The sequence below is a fragment of the Synchiropus splendidus genome, chromosome 5 (assembly GCF_027744825.2).
Source record: "Synchiropus splendidus isolate RoL2022-P1 chromosome 5, RoL_Sspl_1.0, whole genome shotgun sequence".
Lineage (NCBI taxonomy): Eukaryota > Metazoa > Chordata > Actinopteri > Syngnathiformes > Callionymidae > Synchiropus > Synchiropus splendidus.
The window spans coordinates 23,082,495-23,096,050 of NC_071338.1; the positions used below are offsets into that span (position 1 = coordinate 23,082,495).

Sequence of the window (13,556 nt, forward strand, 5' to 3'; positions counted from 1 at the left end):
ACACAGACACACACACACAGAGACACACACACACTATCTCATGGCTTAGTTCAGGTTTTCCGGTATCACAGGGCCAGCTCAATGTTTACCGCGGTAGATCACAAACCTAAGCTGCACTGATTCACACGATCGGATCAGAACCTGCCGGCAGCTTCGGCGCTGACAGTAAACAGATTTCAGGAAAATTGAGTCATCATTCTTGCAGGATACTGACAAGACGGAGAAATGCTGAGTTTTGAATATCTGAGCTGAGACCCAGCGCAACTGCCCACCAAAGCGACCCAAACACAAATCACCATTACTGAATTCGGAAGACAATATCAGCGTCTTTGTTGCGTTAAAACATTTTTCGGTGAAATGTTTAATCACACGAGAATTTTAAGATGAAAGCAAAGATCTAATAAACACATGGACCTCCACTGAGGAGGAAGAGAAACAGACTGTACCTGTCACTGTAGGCAGCAGCAGCAGTCGCAGTCGGCTGGGCATATCTGTACGCTGCATATCCTCCCTGAAGAGACAGGAAGTTGACAGGAATCGGAACATTGCGACGCAGATTGTGTGAGGCAAAACCTGCTGAAAATCAATACTCACATATATTTCTGCGCCATAAAAACCATCTTGGTAGACAACACTGGAAATAAAACAACGGGACGTTAAAAACAGACCACAGATGAGTTCACAATTTTATTCAGCCTCAATGAAACGGATCAGCTGCTGATTCGATGTCATTTGAAGGCGTTAAGTAAACCGATCCGCTCCTCCTTATCACAAACGCCTCTCTTTCTTTCCTACTCTTTCTCTTCCAACAGCCTGTGTGTCTCCGGCTCTGCCTGAATTGGGATCGTTGGGGTGTGGAGGGGGGTCATAGCAGTCTATTCACAGCCGAATAAAGAATGACACTTCAGAAAAAAGAGAGACAAATTTGGCCCTTCTGGAATCAAAGCGCAATTTTCCGCTCTATTAGAAGGTGGCCTTTTTGTTTTCCACTCGCCATTCTTCTGTGTGTGTGTGTGTGTGTGTGTGTGCGGACAAGTGCATCAGTGTATAAATCCTGGCTAGTCTGAGAGTGTTTTTTGCTGAATTAGATTTGTTCAGAACTGTGTTTTGGTCCTGTAGATCTGTCATACGCTGTTTATTTGATTATGTCTGGGATGTGTATGAACACCTTGCGTGTGTGTTTGTGTGTGTGTGGGTGTCACTCACGCTCCGTACGCAGGGATCGGTGGTGGAGGAGGTGCAGCACGGAACGTGTTGTAGACTGCTCTCCCCCGACCTCTCAAATGGGCTCCTCTGTAGGCCACTGCTGCTCCTGTGCTTGGGTACGGGAACCCTGTCACTGAGAGAGTAGCACCGGTTAAAAACGTTTAGCTCTGATAAAACACATAAAAACAGACACAACTTTGACAGTCAACTAAATTAATTCCACTCAACACAACAAACCTGTATTCTCTTTTTTATCTGGGAAGTTGTGGCTTTCTCTACTAAACTATAAACTGTCCTGTGATTGGAGTGAAAGACATTCACTTAGAACAACAGTCTATCAGGTGTCTTTCTCAGTTATCCAGACTCAGATCCAGATACACAATGACCAGGATCCATGTGGGGGACAGCTGAGTTCTACAACACAACCACCTTTGTGGCATCCTTGCAACATCTCCATGGACATCTACAGATTCTTCACACAAAATAGAAGCTTGGAGAAGTATTGAAGCTAAACTTTCAAACTTTCACACAAGATTACAGCTCTGACATTCAAAAAAAAAAAAAGAAACTAAGTGGTGACATCCTTTATAATGGCTTATAATGTAGAATTGTTTCTCTATGATACCGGTTTCCTGAGCGCTCAAAAATGAGTCCAAGCGACACATGTCCAGATAGTCAACATACAGATTTAAATTTCATAAAATTTCAACCAAACCTAAAAGTATGCCCTTGATGCAGGTTTATGTACCACTTGTAACGCCCATGCTCAGACAAGTACAAAGACAGTGTTTCAATATTTGACATTGCTCAACGTATAGGATAGGACCCAGGGACTCTGGTAGTTCCCATGGAATTTGGTCCTTTTTAGCAGTTAGGTCTGTTGGTTAAGAAACCTTAAAACCTTACCACCCCATAATCAGCTATCATGTAATGTGAAGGAAAAATCAAAGATTTTATTTATGAGAGGAAAACACAGGACAGGTTGCCAGTCATTGAAAGGTTTACAATAGTGCGAATACTTCTATCCTCCCCCTTAACCAAGTTAACTTCTACCATGAAAGTAAACAAACAAAAGACAATACCAAAAGTTGCTAAAATCCCATCCCATTTGATCATTCCAGAGTGATCTGTGACTTTCCGCAGCTGCAGTGAGAAACACAACGGCCTATAAGTGTCCAGAGACCCGGCGTTCTATCTCTCCTCTTCTATCCATCTGTCTCCTTTCCTCTCTGCAGGGTGATGGAGAGCCTGTGCACTCTGCTGTTTCTGCCTCTGCCTCCTCTAACTAGTCGAACCACGGCATTAATATGCCACGCAGCCTGCAAACAGTCCATTGGTGATATATTTTGGGCAAAAGATCAATTTCCCTGTGCTGCCCCCACCTTCCATCGCTCTCTCTCTCTCTCTCTTAATACCCAGCTTCCATATATTCCGACCTGCTTGCGTGTGTGTGTCGGGGGAGGTGTGTGCGCTTATGCATGAGCCTGAATGAGGACATGTGTATGTGCATGTTGTTTGTGGTGTGACGTATATGAATGCAATCTGACGATGAGCTATGGCTTGTGCATGCAACGGTGGTGCTGTAATAACCCATGAATCATGGCGGAGCTTCTCGCTGACAGGCAGCAGGCCCATAAAATAAACAAACAACAACATCCACTGATACACACATGCGTAACGTACTACATAAAGCGCCTCTTGAGGCCTCTCTCTCGCACACGCACATCAGGTGATGCATGTGGTGTGTGATAATAGCAGCACTCACAGGTGATAAGAACAAATGCGCAGATATGAAAATGCATTTCTTTAAGTGACTTTCAGATTTGATATTGAACAAATGCGTGATTATCTTTCTAGTGGGCTTTTAGCGCGAGCATCGTCGACTTGAGATATAAATCCACCCACAAAAAAGAGGTCTGCCATATATACAGTTAGATCTTGACACGCAACATCTGCCCTCTGTTTGATGAAGTCACTCATTTCTGGATCACTATTCACTGGGCTCATTTGGAAGTATTTACAGTAGGTATTTCACTGGGTCCCAAACCATATTAATGGAAGTGATCTGCAATATTCAGAAACATTTCTGCAGTCCAATAATGCAGCTAAAGAGCGAATGGTGAATGGAGAGGTTTTTGTTACTCATATCAAGCTCTGAGAAGATTCATAACTGGATCCTAATAAAGTCTCCACCTTCTCGTCTCAGATGCAGGGAGGCTGCACAACTTTGATCATTCATGATTGCCAGTTCTTATTTGGTTAAATTTGCTCGCTGAACAAATTCGCTGAACCTCTCAGAGTACTGACAGTGGCGTATTGCTTTGGTATCCTAACTTGTACAATTACTTTTAGTTCCACATGGCAGTAGTTGGAACAAACTATAGATAAAAAGGAAGCTTTGGCAACTACTCACTAAAATGTTTATGTTTAAGATATTTAAGAAGATATTTCACCAGGTGACTCGTCCTGAATATTGCAACAGGTCTTTTTTTCTATGAGAAAAAAAAGTCATGTAAACACTGCAGCGTGCTGATTTAGAAGAAGTTGATCCAGCACGAATTGTAAGTACTTGCTGTAAAAGAGTGAGGAGTTAAGCTTTTGCTCATTGTTAAAAAAATTTGTCACAGGGATGTACATAATATTTACCGCTGCGATTTGGGAAAAATGACCATCCACGGAATGACATAGGATGATACCAGCAATTTTCAAGTTTAATTTCACGTTATGCATTGTCAGGAATGGAAAAGTTAATTTATTTTAGTCAAAGGATCTCGAGTTATGATATATGTCTGACTTCCAACACATTTACATTATGTGTTGGAATTTCAAAATTGCACCCATTGTACAACAACAAACTCAAATATGGCGACTGTGGAAGAAGTACAGATGATGTACTCCTCCGCTAAAGATGAAAATGGCTGCAGTGTTGTAGGAGGCCGCGGTCAGTGAGGCAGTTAAATATATCTCGACTGGAGGATGGACAATCTTCTTCGTGTCTCATAAGAGCTACATATCGGCAGCACTGACCCCATGGTTTCTGGTGGTCCGGCTCCATTTGTCCCGTATCCGTAAGCTTTGTGGAAACGTAAATGAACCGAGAGCACGGACCTGTACTTAGTATTGAGCATAAATGGGTATAGTGAGTGTTTAAGGCATTAAACCAAGGAGCCATAAGAATTTTTAGGGGGACATTTTGGGCTATCTGCAATCACATTTGGTCCCTAACGCCTGCAAAATGCAGGTGGTCAACAGAACTGATTTGATGAGGACAGATCCGGCGTCAGAAAAGAAGGTGAATGAGTGTCAAAATATTGCTATAACACACAACCTTTGTGCTCAAGTGGTTTACACTATCAAAGAATATGATCATGAGCCCCTTTGTATTTTATGAAATCTGCCTTTAAACCTCTGAGATTACATGAGAAAAGTACCAGCCCTTATCACAAAAACACAATTTGAGTCCAAGTGAAGAGGAAGTTCCCGGCTCCTGCCCCGCTCAAACAGTAATTTGTATTTCTGACAGAGATGTAGAAAAGATTACACTCTCGGGAGAATCACAGAGCAATATATGGCAGTATGCAGTAAATGCCACTTTAATGACATGTGCTTCCTGAGCAGTCATTTATATTCAGGACACGCAAACCTGTGCAATAACGGAGGAATCATTTAACAAAAAAAAAAAAAAAAAAAGTCTGGCGAGATAATATTCGGATTCATATGCATTTCATGAGCCAAAACACATGTTCATGTTGCAGCCAGATCTCAGCTAACAGGTGTAAATATTGAGCAGCTTCTAACGCAGCAAACCCATAAACATGCCAGACGCGTTGACTTACGGTGGAGGGTCATCCGATGACAGTTACCGTTGGCTGGCCTTGGACCAATGACGGAGCACCGATATAAAAAGCCTGTGTCTGTCTAATGTCCTCCTCTTAACTTGCAAATTTCCAGCAATATGTAAAACAGCTGAGACGCTTGCCTTGTTACTTGCCGGCCTGCGTTTTTGCATTTTAATCTTATTTGTTGTGTTATAGAGAGGCGCGCTGCCAAGCTCAGCGTTCGCAACACACATCTCACTAACTCTCATACATTTGTTCTCTTTTGCATACACTCAGTGTAGGACACAGTCAATCAGTCAGTGTTAAATTTCCCTCATTGTCCTTCATGGCTGTGTAGGCCACTTTACTTACCTGAACATTCATGTGCGCCCACACAGACCCACACCTAACAATCATTTCTGACAGTGATGAGAAAGTCATTCACATGGCCCGAGCCTTAGACTAAACCATGGACGATTTAAATCTGTGACCTGCCAAAGCTTGTTTTCTGCCTGAACCAATACATTCTTTGACCTGCTAAATAGTACAGTTCTTTTTCATTGCATGTAAATATTTTTTTAAATGGTTGTAATTGCAATTCTTTTTGTCCTTAAGAACCTTTACGTCTTTAAATATGGTGTGGGTTACTGTTACTGTCTCTACAAGTTTGTAGACTTGAGTGGAAGAACCCAAAATGTGTACTTATATTATTCTTAACATCCAAAACTCCCTCTTTGAGCGCTACATATTGATGATCGAGGATCGATGAATGTTTCCCCTCATGTGGAATTTGCTGACACCAACTGCAGCAGGACACTTGACGCCAATGGTTGGTCAGGGTGATGTTGGTTTGGAGCTTCTAAAAATTCCACTCTTTTACATTTAACCTGTCACATATAGTTCCTCATGTGATCATAAACAAGTTCCGCCACATGGTGGTGAACAATGGGAGCTTATTATCGTACCTATCATCCTAACCCCAACCATTTTTTGAAGGGCACCAAATCCAGCAGGAGGGGAGACATTTGATCTTACTAAAGCATCAAATGTGTTAATATGCGGCACAAAACTCAAAGTCCTGTTGATCCTCGTGATGATCAACATTATGTTTTGACTGAAACAGTGTTGTTACCTTTTGGTTTTGGTTGGTCTCATCTATAAAATCTCCATGTGCTCAAGTCTGGGCTCTGTCACGGGTTAGGTGGACAACACTTTTTATTTGATCACGTCTCCATTTTTGACATTCATCACCACTATCTTCTGTGCACAACCTCTACATTTTAAACGTGATTCTTAAACTCCCTCTACAGGCCATTTCCACTTTTGACTAATGGACTCAACTGTTTTAAGGTATTTATATTCCATATTAAACTGGACTGTTTCCACAACAGTTAAATTCCTTTATTATGAGGACATGTACATTTTGCAAACTCTGCTTGTTCAAGGTGTCATAAAGCTAGCCTCATTTACTACACCTGGCAACTCAGCGAGTGTTCTCAAAGGGACAGACTGCCTGGCGCTAACAGAAAATAACTTTTCCTCTTCATAACACACTGAATATGAATTTCATTAATTGCCTGCCAAATTGCCTCAACAGTTACTTAGTCAAGACATTTGTTTCAAGCACTTACCTGACCAAGCATTTATACATGCTGAGAATACAGTATGTCATGGATGGACAATTATTTACCAAGGGTAAGGCTTGTGCTGTCCATCCTACACTGGTTTTCCTAATTTGAATCTTCCTTTTTTGTGTCTTCTGCGTCTTATGGTGCAGTTATGCTCAAGATACATACAGATATCCAATAGCATGTGAGCATGTGCGCCAGTGGAAGTCATCCGTCATTCTTCTGAATGGGATTTGCGCACAATAAACCTGTAGCCGAGCCCGCCAATGGAGATGGAGTGCACTGTCAGCTGGCCAGGATTTATGGAGGCCGATTCAGCTGATGGGCGCTGGGAAAAGCCGTCTGATAAAGAGTGATTAATCGCCCTTACATCCTGCTTTACATCCTGCTTTACTCCCGCCCCAAACTAGATTAAATGCAGTCATAATTATTCCAGCAGAAATGCCAATCCCACACGCTTTAGCTTCCTGGAGGTGGTTTTTCATTTTTATTTTTTTTTTTCATGGCAAGGTAGAGAGAGGGGTGCGTGGATGGTGGAGACTATTCAAATGTGCAGAAAATTTCATATATAGAACACAAAGCAAATGTGATGATCTGAAAGCTTTTTAGGATATCATGTTTCTATATTTTGCAAGTCGGGCATTTTTAAACTCCAGCACAGAGTTTAGAAGAAATTTATAAAGACGGGATGAGTTTTGTTTGAGGCGTACAACCCCATCACCATTGCCTTTGCCTGCACAGGGTAGGCCTTACTGTCTGTTTCTGGTCCAGTGTTTGCATCGGTGGTCTCACATCACACAATCTGCCCTCACTACAATTACCTCTTAAACGTGATGGAGCTAAGACTGGCCAGTTCCCTTCTGCATGTCATGTCCCAAACCTCCCATCCTACAATACGCGAAACACAAAATCTCTGACTTCCTCTCAAGAGGTTTGTCTCCAGCTTTTCACATCAGAGATGAGAGAGAGTGCTGGCTGCAAATGTGAGTCTGAGGACAGATTGAAAGATTGTTGAACTGGACTCTCTCTGAGTGTGAACACACAAGTAACAAGTAACTTGTCACAGTGGTTCCCAACATGGAGCTGAGAGCATGGGAGGGCCAACAGTGGAGACTTAAAGGAGTCAGGCCCATCTCCTCAACCTATTCCACGGGGGGTTTCAGGTGGTAGTTATCTCCGGGGTATGTGCAAGCATGGTGGGCAACTCGGGACACGAAGGGGGTGTGGCTGAGGCGGTGGCCCAGGGACATGCCTGCGTGCATGTGTGGCACATGGTACAAGGGTAGTGTGAGAAACGTGAGTATGATACAAAGATAGTGGAAGTATCATCACCGGTGCATGGTAGACTTCCTGGGACGAGTCACAATGACTCACAAAGGGGTACAAGTTGAAGAAAGGTGAGCACTGTACTTTTGCTCTGTGCACCTAGCTTACAATTCCACGTGGGTCACTTCTAAACTAGCTATGAAAACGGGGTCTAGCACTGAGACTCGTGAAACAAACTGGGCAACTTTCTGAACTTGAATCTTCAACTTGTCACACATCTTCTATTGACATTAAAGCGTGTCCGAAGTTCTCACACCATATCTGGTCTCAGCTGGTGCTTCTAGTCCTCCAGGAGATCAGCTCTGTTGGACACGTTGGCAAAAGCAGCGCATTTTGAGCACTTTAAGTTAAATCAAACGCCCGTGATTTCATCATTTTGATGGGATGAGGCTCAATATTTTGGCAGAATGATGCTCCTTAGCCTATAAAAATCCATATATTAGTCGCGTTGTTGTATGTTTCATGCGCCAAGACTGAAGAAAATATTTTCATTTATTTATTTATTTCTTGCAACAGCTTAAGAGAACCTGCAAAATACTCTTCTCACTTAAGGAACAACAATGAAACAAGTTCCTCACCTTCAAATCCATCTCATACACTCAGCAAATGTATGAGATGGATCCTTTTATTCACAGGAATAAAAAGTCAATTCCTGTGAAGATCCTGATGCAGCAAACTATGTGGGCTCACTGACCCTTGCTGATTAATTCAGGAGAGTTATGGAGCACTTTATTTGTTGGCATGAAGGACTTGAGTAATTAGTCAGCTGAGATTGGTGTCACTTAAATCGCCCTACGTACGCCCTAGTGTACGTTTTTGGCTGAACAAACATGGATGTGTTAGGACGGCTCCCCGAATCCCAGCCTCTAATTTCTTTCCAACAACTTTTATTTTGCATTTACTATCATGTTATTTATGTTGCAGGGATTTGCTTTTGCCCCCAAATGGGCAGAAAATCCCAACTGTCTTGAAAGATTTATGTCCACACCGTTGCAGGAATACACACAGGCAGACACACAAGCGTGCGCTGGTTACGGCATACGACGGGCATCCGAGCATGAAAACAGTGTTTAAGGGATTGAGGTCATCTGAGGATGCTGCTTGGTTGGGTCTGTGGATGGAAGGATGGATGGTAAGGTAGAGGGACGGAGGCAGACAAGCTGGGGGAAAGCGAGGGAGTGAAGGAGAAATAAAAGAGATGGATGGCCCTTCTCTGTCAGCGCAGTTATTTAAAGGAACGCTGTAAAGCTGTCTGGGAATGAACAGATTTCAGACTAATGAGCAAAAAGGAGAGCGGTTATGGTGAGCGGACACTCACGGTGCTTCTACCAAATGAAACCAGCCTGCCACTTCAAACACACACACACACACACACACACACGCTGACGTCTACACACTGTGTGGATATGTTAATCCGATCTATGCATTTCATTGTAGATCCCATGCATAAAGCTGACTGTCAAAAAATGAAAACATAAATTTGGATGTGGAAATAGTGAATCCATTACCTGCGTAAAACTCTGGACCATAAACTGCGCCGACCACGGGATTGAGCTTCCAGCCTGCGAAGGGACGGCAGACTTGTCACAACAGTGGATAATGACTTACACAGGGTATCTTTCATTGGATTAGCATTCATACAACAACAATAATATCATGTTTTTTTAATTCCTGTTCTGGTCATCAGGGATCAGATGAATGCTGGTTACAAGTCAGGTCTCTTAACTGTGGCGTGGGTGAGTGGGTGAAGATGCTTTGGACAGTGTACATCTCTGTATTTTTTCAAATTCCGTTACCCAGACATAATCTCACAAAGGCCTCTTCCAACTTGAAAATATGCCTGGATGTTTATTTAAAAAATAGAAAATCCAAATTACATTTTCCAGAATCTTCACTGTGTTGTGTCTCTTCCTTCCTTTCCACTGCTGACCAGGAATACAAAACAAGATCCACAATTTTGTCAACAAAGGTCAACATATATGAGTGTATGCTAGTGTGTGACTCCCTTACACTCCTTTACCTCCCTTTAAATCATGACACTCTGTGTCTCCTTGCAGTGCTAGTGATTTCCAACTGGATTTTTCTTAACATCTTCACACATCTGGGAGTGTTGACAAACTGATGGAAGTTATTACACAACAATTATCCTAGGTCAGTGTCAATAACCCATTCATTTCTTGCATATTTTTGTTTATGATTCGTTGTTCAGCTACAATCTGTCTGCACATCACCGAAGCAAGAGAGTGAACGTAATTAAAAAATGGAGTGAAATACAGTGTGTGTGTGTGTGTGTGTGTGTTCTGCTTGGACCTGATGACATTGATGAATGGAAAACCCTTCAGGGCTCATTTTCTCTCTCTACGCACCCTCAGACTGACTGTGCGCACGTGTGTGCGGGTGAGAGCGTAATGGTGAGCGAGAAAGGGGTGCTGACATGTCTGGCCATTTAATTCCCTCCCTTGTTCAATTCCCTCCTCCCTTCTTCACTCCTCTTCAGCGTCTCAGTCACTCTCTCGCTGTGCCCACCTCTCTGTCATTCAGTCCCCATGAACGAGTATTTGACAGAGCAAAATGCAACCTCATAGATAGGTTCTTCTTTCCTCCTTTTTTTTTGCCATCCACTATCATTCACGCATTGGCTCTCCACAACCGACGCAAAACTTGTGCCCCTCCCGCGCCCTCCCCTCCACCCACCTGCTGCCCAACTCTATTCCTTTTTTACCGCCTCTGCTTGCAGAGAAAGAAAAGATTGCTCTTTGCTATTTGCGTGATATTTCAAACTAAATGGACTCCCTTTTTGACAAATATTGATTTCATTAATCAAATGTGAAGGACTAGGCATCAGGGGGAACCTTTGCATTCACCTGCTCTTCCTTTGCTCTCCTCTTTCGTTCAGGTGATTTACTTAAGCGGTTGATTTAAAGGTCTCCTTTGTTGTTGCACGAAAACACGAGCGCACAACTTTTTCTCGACCTGTATTTTCTTATTTCAAGGTTCATCAACCTCCCGAGTCCGCCTGCCTTCACTGTCTGGTTTGCAGACAGATCCGCCTTGTCAAGGATGCGTGAGTCAGGGGTATGGTTAGTGCTGCTCCTTCACACTAAGAAGGTCCAGATACTGCCCAGGGGTCAAACCTTTTTATCCAGGTGTAATGATGATCGCCATTTGTCAGAACTGTCAGTCTCTTTACCGCACCACCTGGCTCGACAACTTAAATAGCGTAAGATAAAAATATGTTTTTGAACATAGTCAGAGATGGGTGGAGCTATGGAGTATAAAAGTAGAGGAAAAGAGCGTGAATGAAACTGGGATAAAAACATGAAAGCAACCATGACAGACTAAACGTGACCCCATTCTTGTTTTGCTAAATACGGTATGAACGGCCTATAAAAAGCCCATTTATGCTCAATGTACGATACGGATCCGGATACGGATGGAGACTTCTGTCCATGCTCTGCCTTCATTTTGTCTGTATTTCTGCACATTTCCACAAAGCTTATGGATAGAGACCAAACGGAGCAGTACCACCAGAAACCGTGGGGGCAGTGTTACAGTTACTACCTAGCTCTAATGGGACACGAAGAAGTCATAACAATGGCGGAAATTCTCTGTTCTCCAGTCAAGATGGAATCTACGGCCACCACCTCCTACAACGCTGCCACCATTTCGTCTTTAGTGCAAGAGGTACATTATCAGTACTTCTTCCACAGTTGCCATTTTTGTTTTGGAGTTTGTCGTAGTCATAAACGTTTGACTCTGGGCTCCTCCCCCTTGTGGGTATATTGGATAACAGCAATACCAATGTAAAGAACACATGGAAGCAGGAACATAGTTCGAAACGGACGGGCTCGTAGAAGGAGCATAAATGAGCCTTAAGTTGGCTCTTAAAACATCCACGTTTATGCTTGTTAAATAAAATAACTCTTGTTTTTCATGCCATATGTTGTAATGTATGAACTGAAAAAGAGATATTTTTCATTCTACTGGCTCGAACCACATATGGCTTTCCAACTGTGCCACGGGAACACTGAAAAAGTGCTGCGTTGCAGTCAGACACATCTGATCCTGATCCCCGATGACTAAAGTGCATCTTAAAAACCCAATTAAATTTTACACCTGCATTCCACAAAAACATCAAGCCTAGGTGGCATTTTATCCATTCAGTGGTTCACCAAAACCGTGACACCTTGTTGTGTGCTGTAAAGGTGAATTGATGGATGGAAAAAGGACACCAAACCAAACCAAACAAAAACACCCTGAAGGCAGTAGGTTCCCCTCAAGCCACTACGACTAATCATATTCTAGTCAGACTGGAGCAGGTGAGACAAAACGTATCAAGTTGGGTTGCTATCTACACGGACGCCTGCTTATCTCCTCAACCTGAAAAAAAGACCATGTCTAAGCACACGAAGAGGTCATTCATTTTGTTGCGGGAATTCACAAACAGGGCTGTGGGAGGCCAGAAGTCAGTCCCAGCTCCGAGGGTTCAGACCTGCACCCTTCTTGGTGTGAGGCTGAAGCACTAATGTTTATTAGTGTGGATCTCTATGTGACCCAACAATGTTTTCATCCAAACCTTCAATGAAAGACACTGATAAGCAAAACACCAAGTATGACTGTGTCTTTCGCTGCTGAAGCACATGTTCCTCCTGTCACACCAAGGAAAACAGAGTGACTGAAACATAAGCCAGTCAAATTTGTTCTGGGCGGTTAACCACACCTCACGCTTACAAGCGGAACCGACTTGGTGATTCAAGTGTGACCGAAGCATGAGGCATGTTATTATATATGAATGGAGACCGATTGAATTTCATTTATGGTATTTAGGAGACGTTTTTTCAGAGATACCACAAAAGACGACATGGGAAATGATGTGAATGAGACTGACACAGAGAAATGTAGTTTAGTTTTTCTGCCCATTGCCACCGTAGTGTTTCGCGAGGTGAAAATGGAGAGACATTACACCTATAGAAACTCTCGTATTGTAGGCATGAGCTCACAGTTGCAGAGAGCTTCCAAAATGAGGGACTCCAGTGCATGGAGAGTGTGACCAAGTCACAAGAGAGGACCAGACACTTAAGTGCTACTGATTTAGATTTACTGGAAGGTACTCTTACTTATGGTGGAAATGCCTGAGTAAAACCAAAGTTGATTTTTTGGAGTATATATATTTTTTTGTTTCTTTACACATGATACATAAAAAGAGGAGCAAAATACGCAACTATGAGAACAAGATCTTACCGTTTGTGTAAGGGTTTGCCACCTTTTTGTTGGTCATTACTCTCGCTGTTGCATTGTTAACCTGTCAAACAGTGGGGAAAAACAGAAGCACAATGTTTGAAATTCAAATGATCACTCCTTTGCGACCAACATTTGTGCCATTTCATCATGCTTTTTTGGAGTTTTTGTTTCATTCCCACCAATAAAACGACATGCAACAACACACCCAAAAGGATGTCACACACCAACCACACAATCCAAATAATAGACAACACAGTGTAGACAAAGTAAAACACATTCTTTTCAAATGAAATTCCTGATTCTACACATGGCCACATGGTCACATACACATCTGATT

At 42.7% G+C, this 13,556-nt stretch overlaps 1 protein-coding gene across 10 annotated transcripts in view; it reads right to left on the bottom strand.

Annotated features, from left to right (window-relative positions):
• The window catches only part of rbfox3a (RNA binding fox-1 homolog 3a), a 486,434-nt gene that overhangs the window by 24,213 nt on the left and 448,665 nt on the right, over window positions 1-13,556 (bottom strand). For 9 of the 10 annotated variants that reach the window (XM_053866321.1, XM_053866317.1, XM_053866318.1 and 6 more), the window contains 5 exons: window positions 13,220-13,280; window positions 9,487-9,540; window positions 1,207-1,339; window positions 595-634; window positions 447-511 (listed from right to left, as the gene is read on the bottom strand). In XM_053866321.1, the coding sequence (XP_053722296.1) occupies window positions 447-511; window positions 595-634; window positions 1,207-1,339; window positions 9,487-9,540; window positions 13,220-13,280 (353 nt within the window). The remainder of the gene's footprint in view (window positions 1-446; window positions 512-594; window positions 635-1,206; window positions 1,340-9,486; window positions 9,541-13,219; window positions 13,281-13,556) is intronic. The other variant, XM_053866324.1, reaches the window with a different exon arrangement.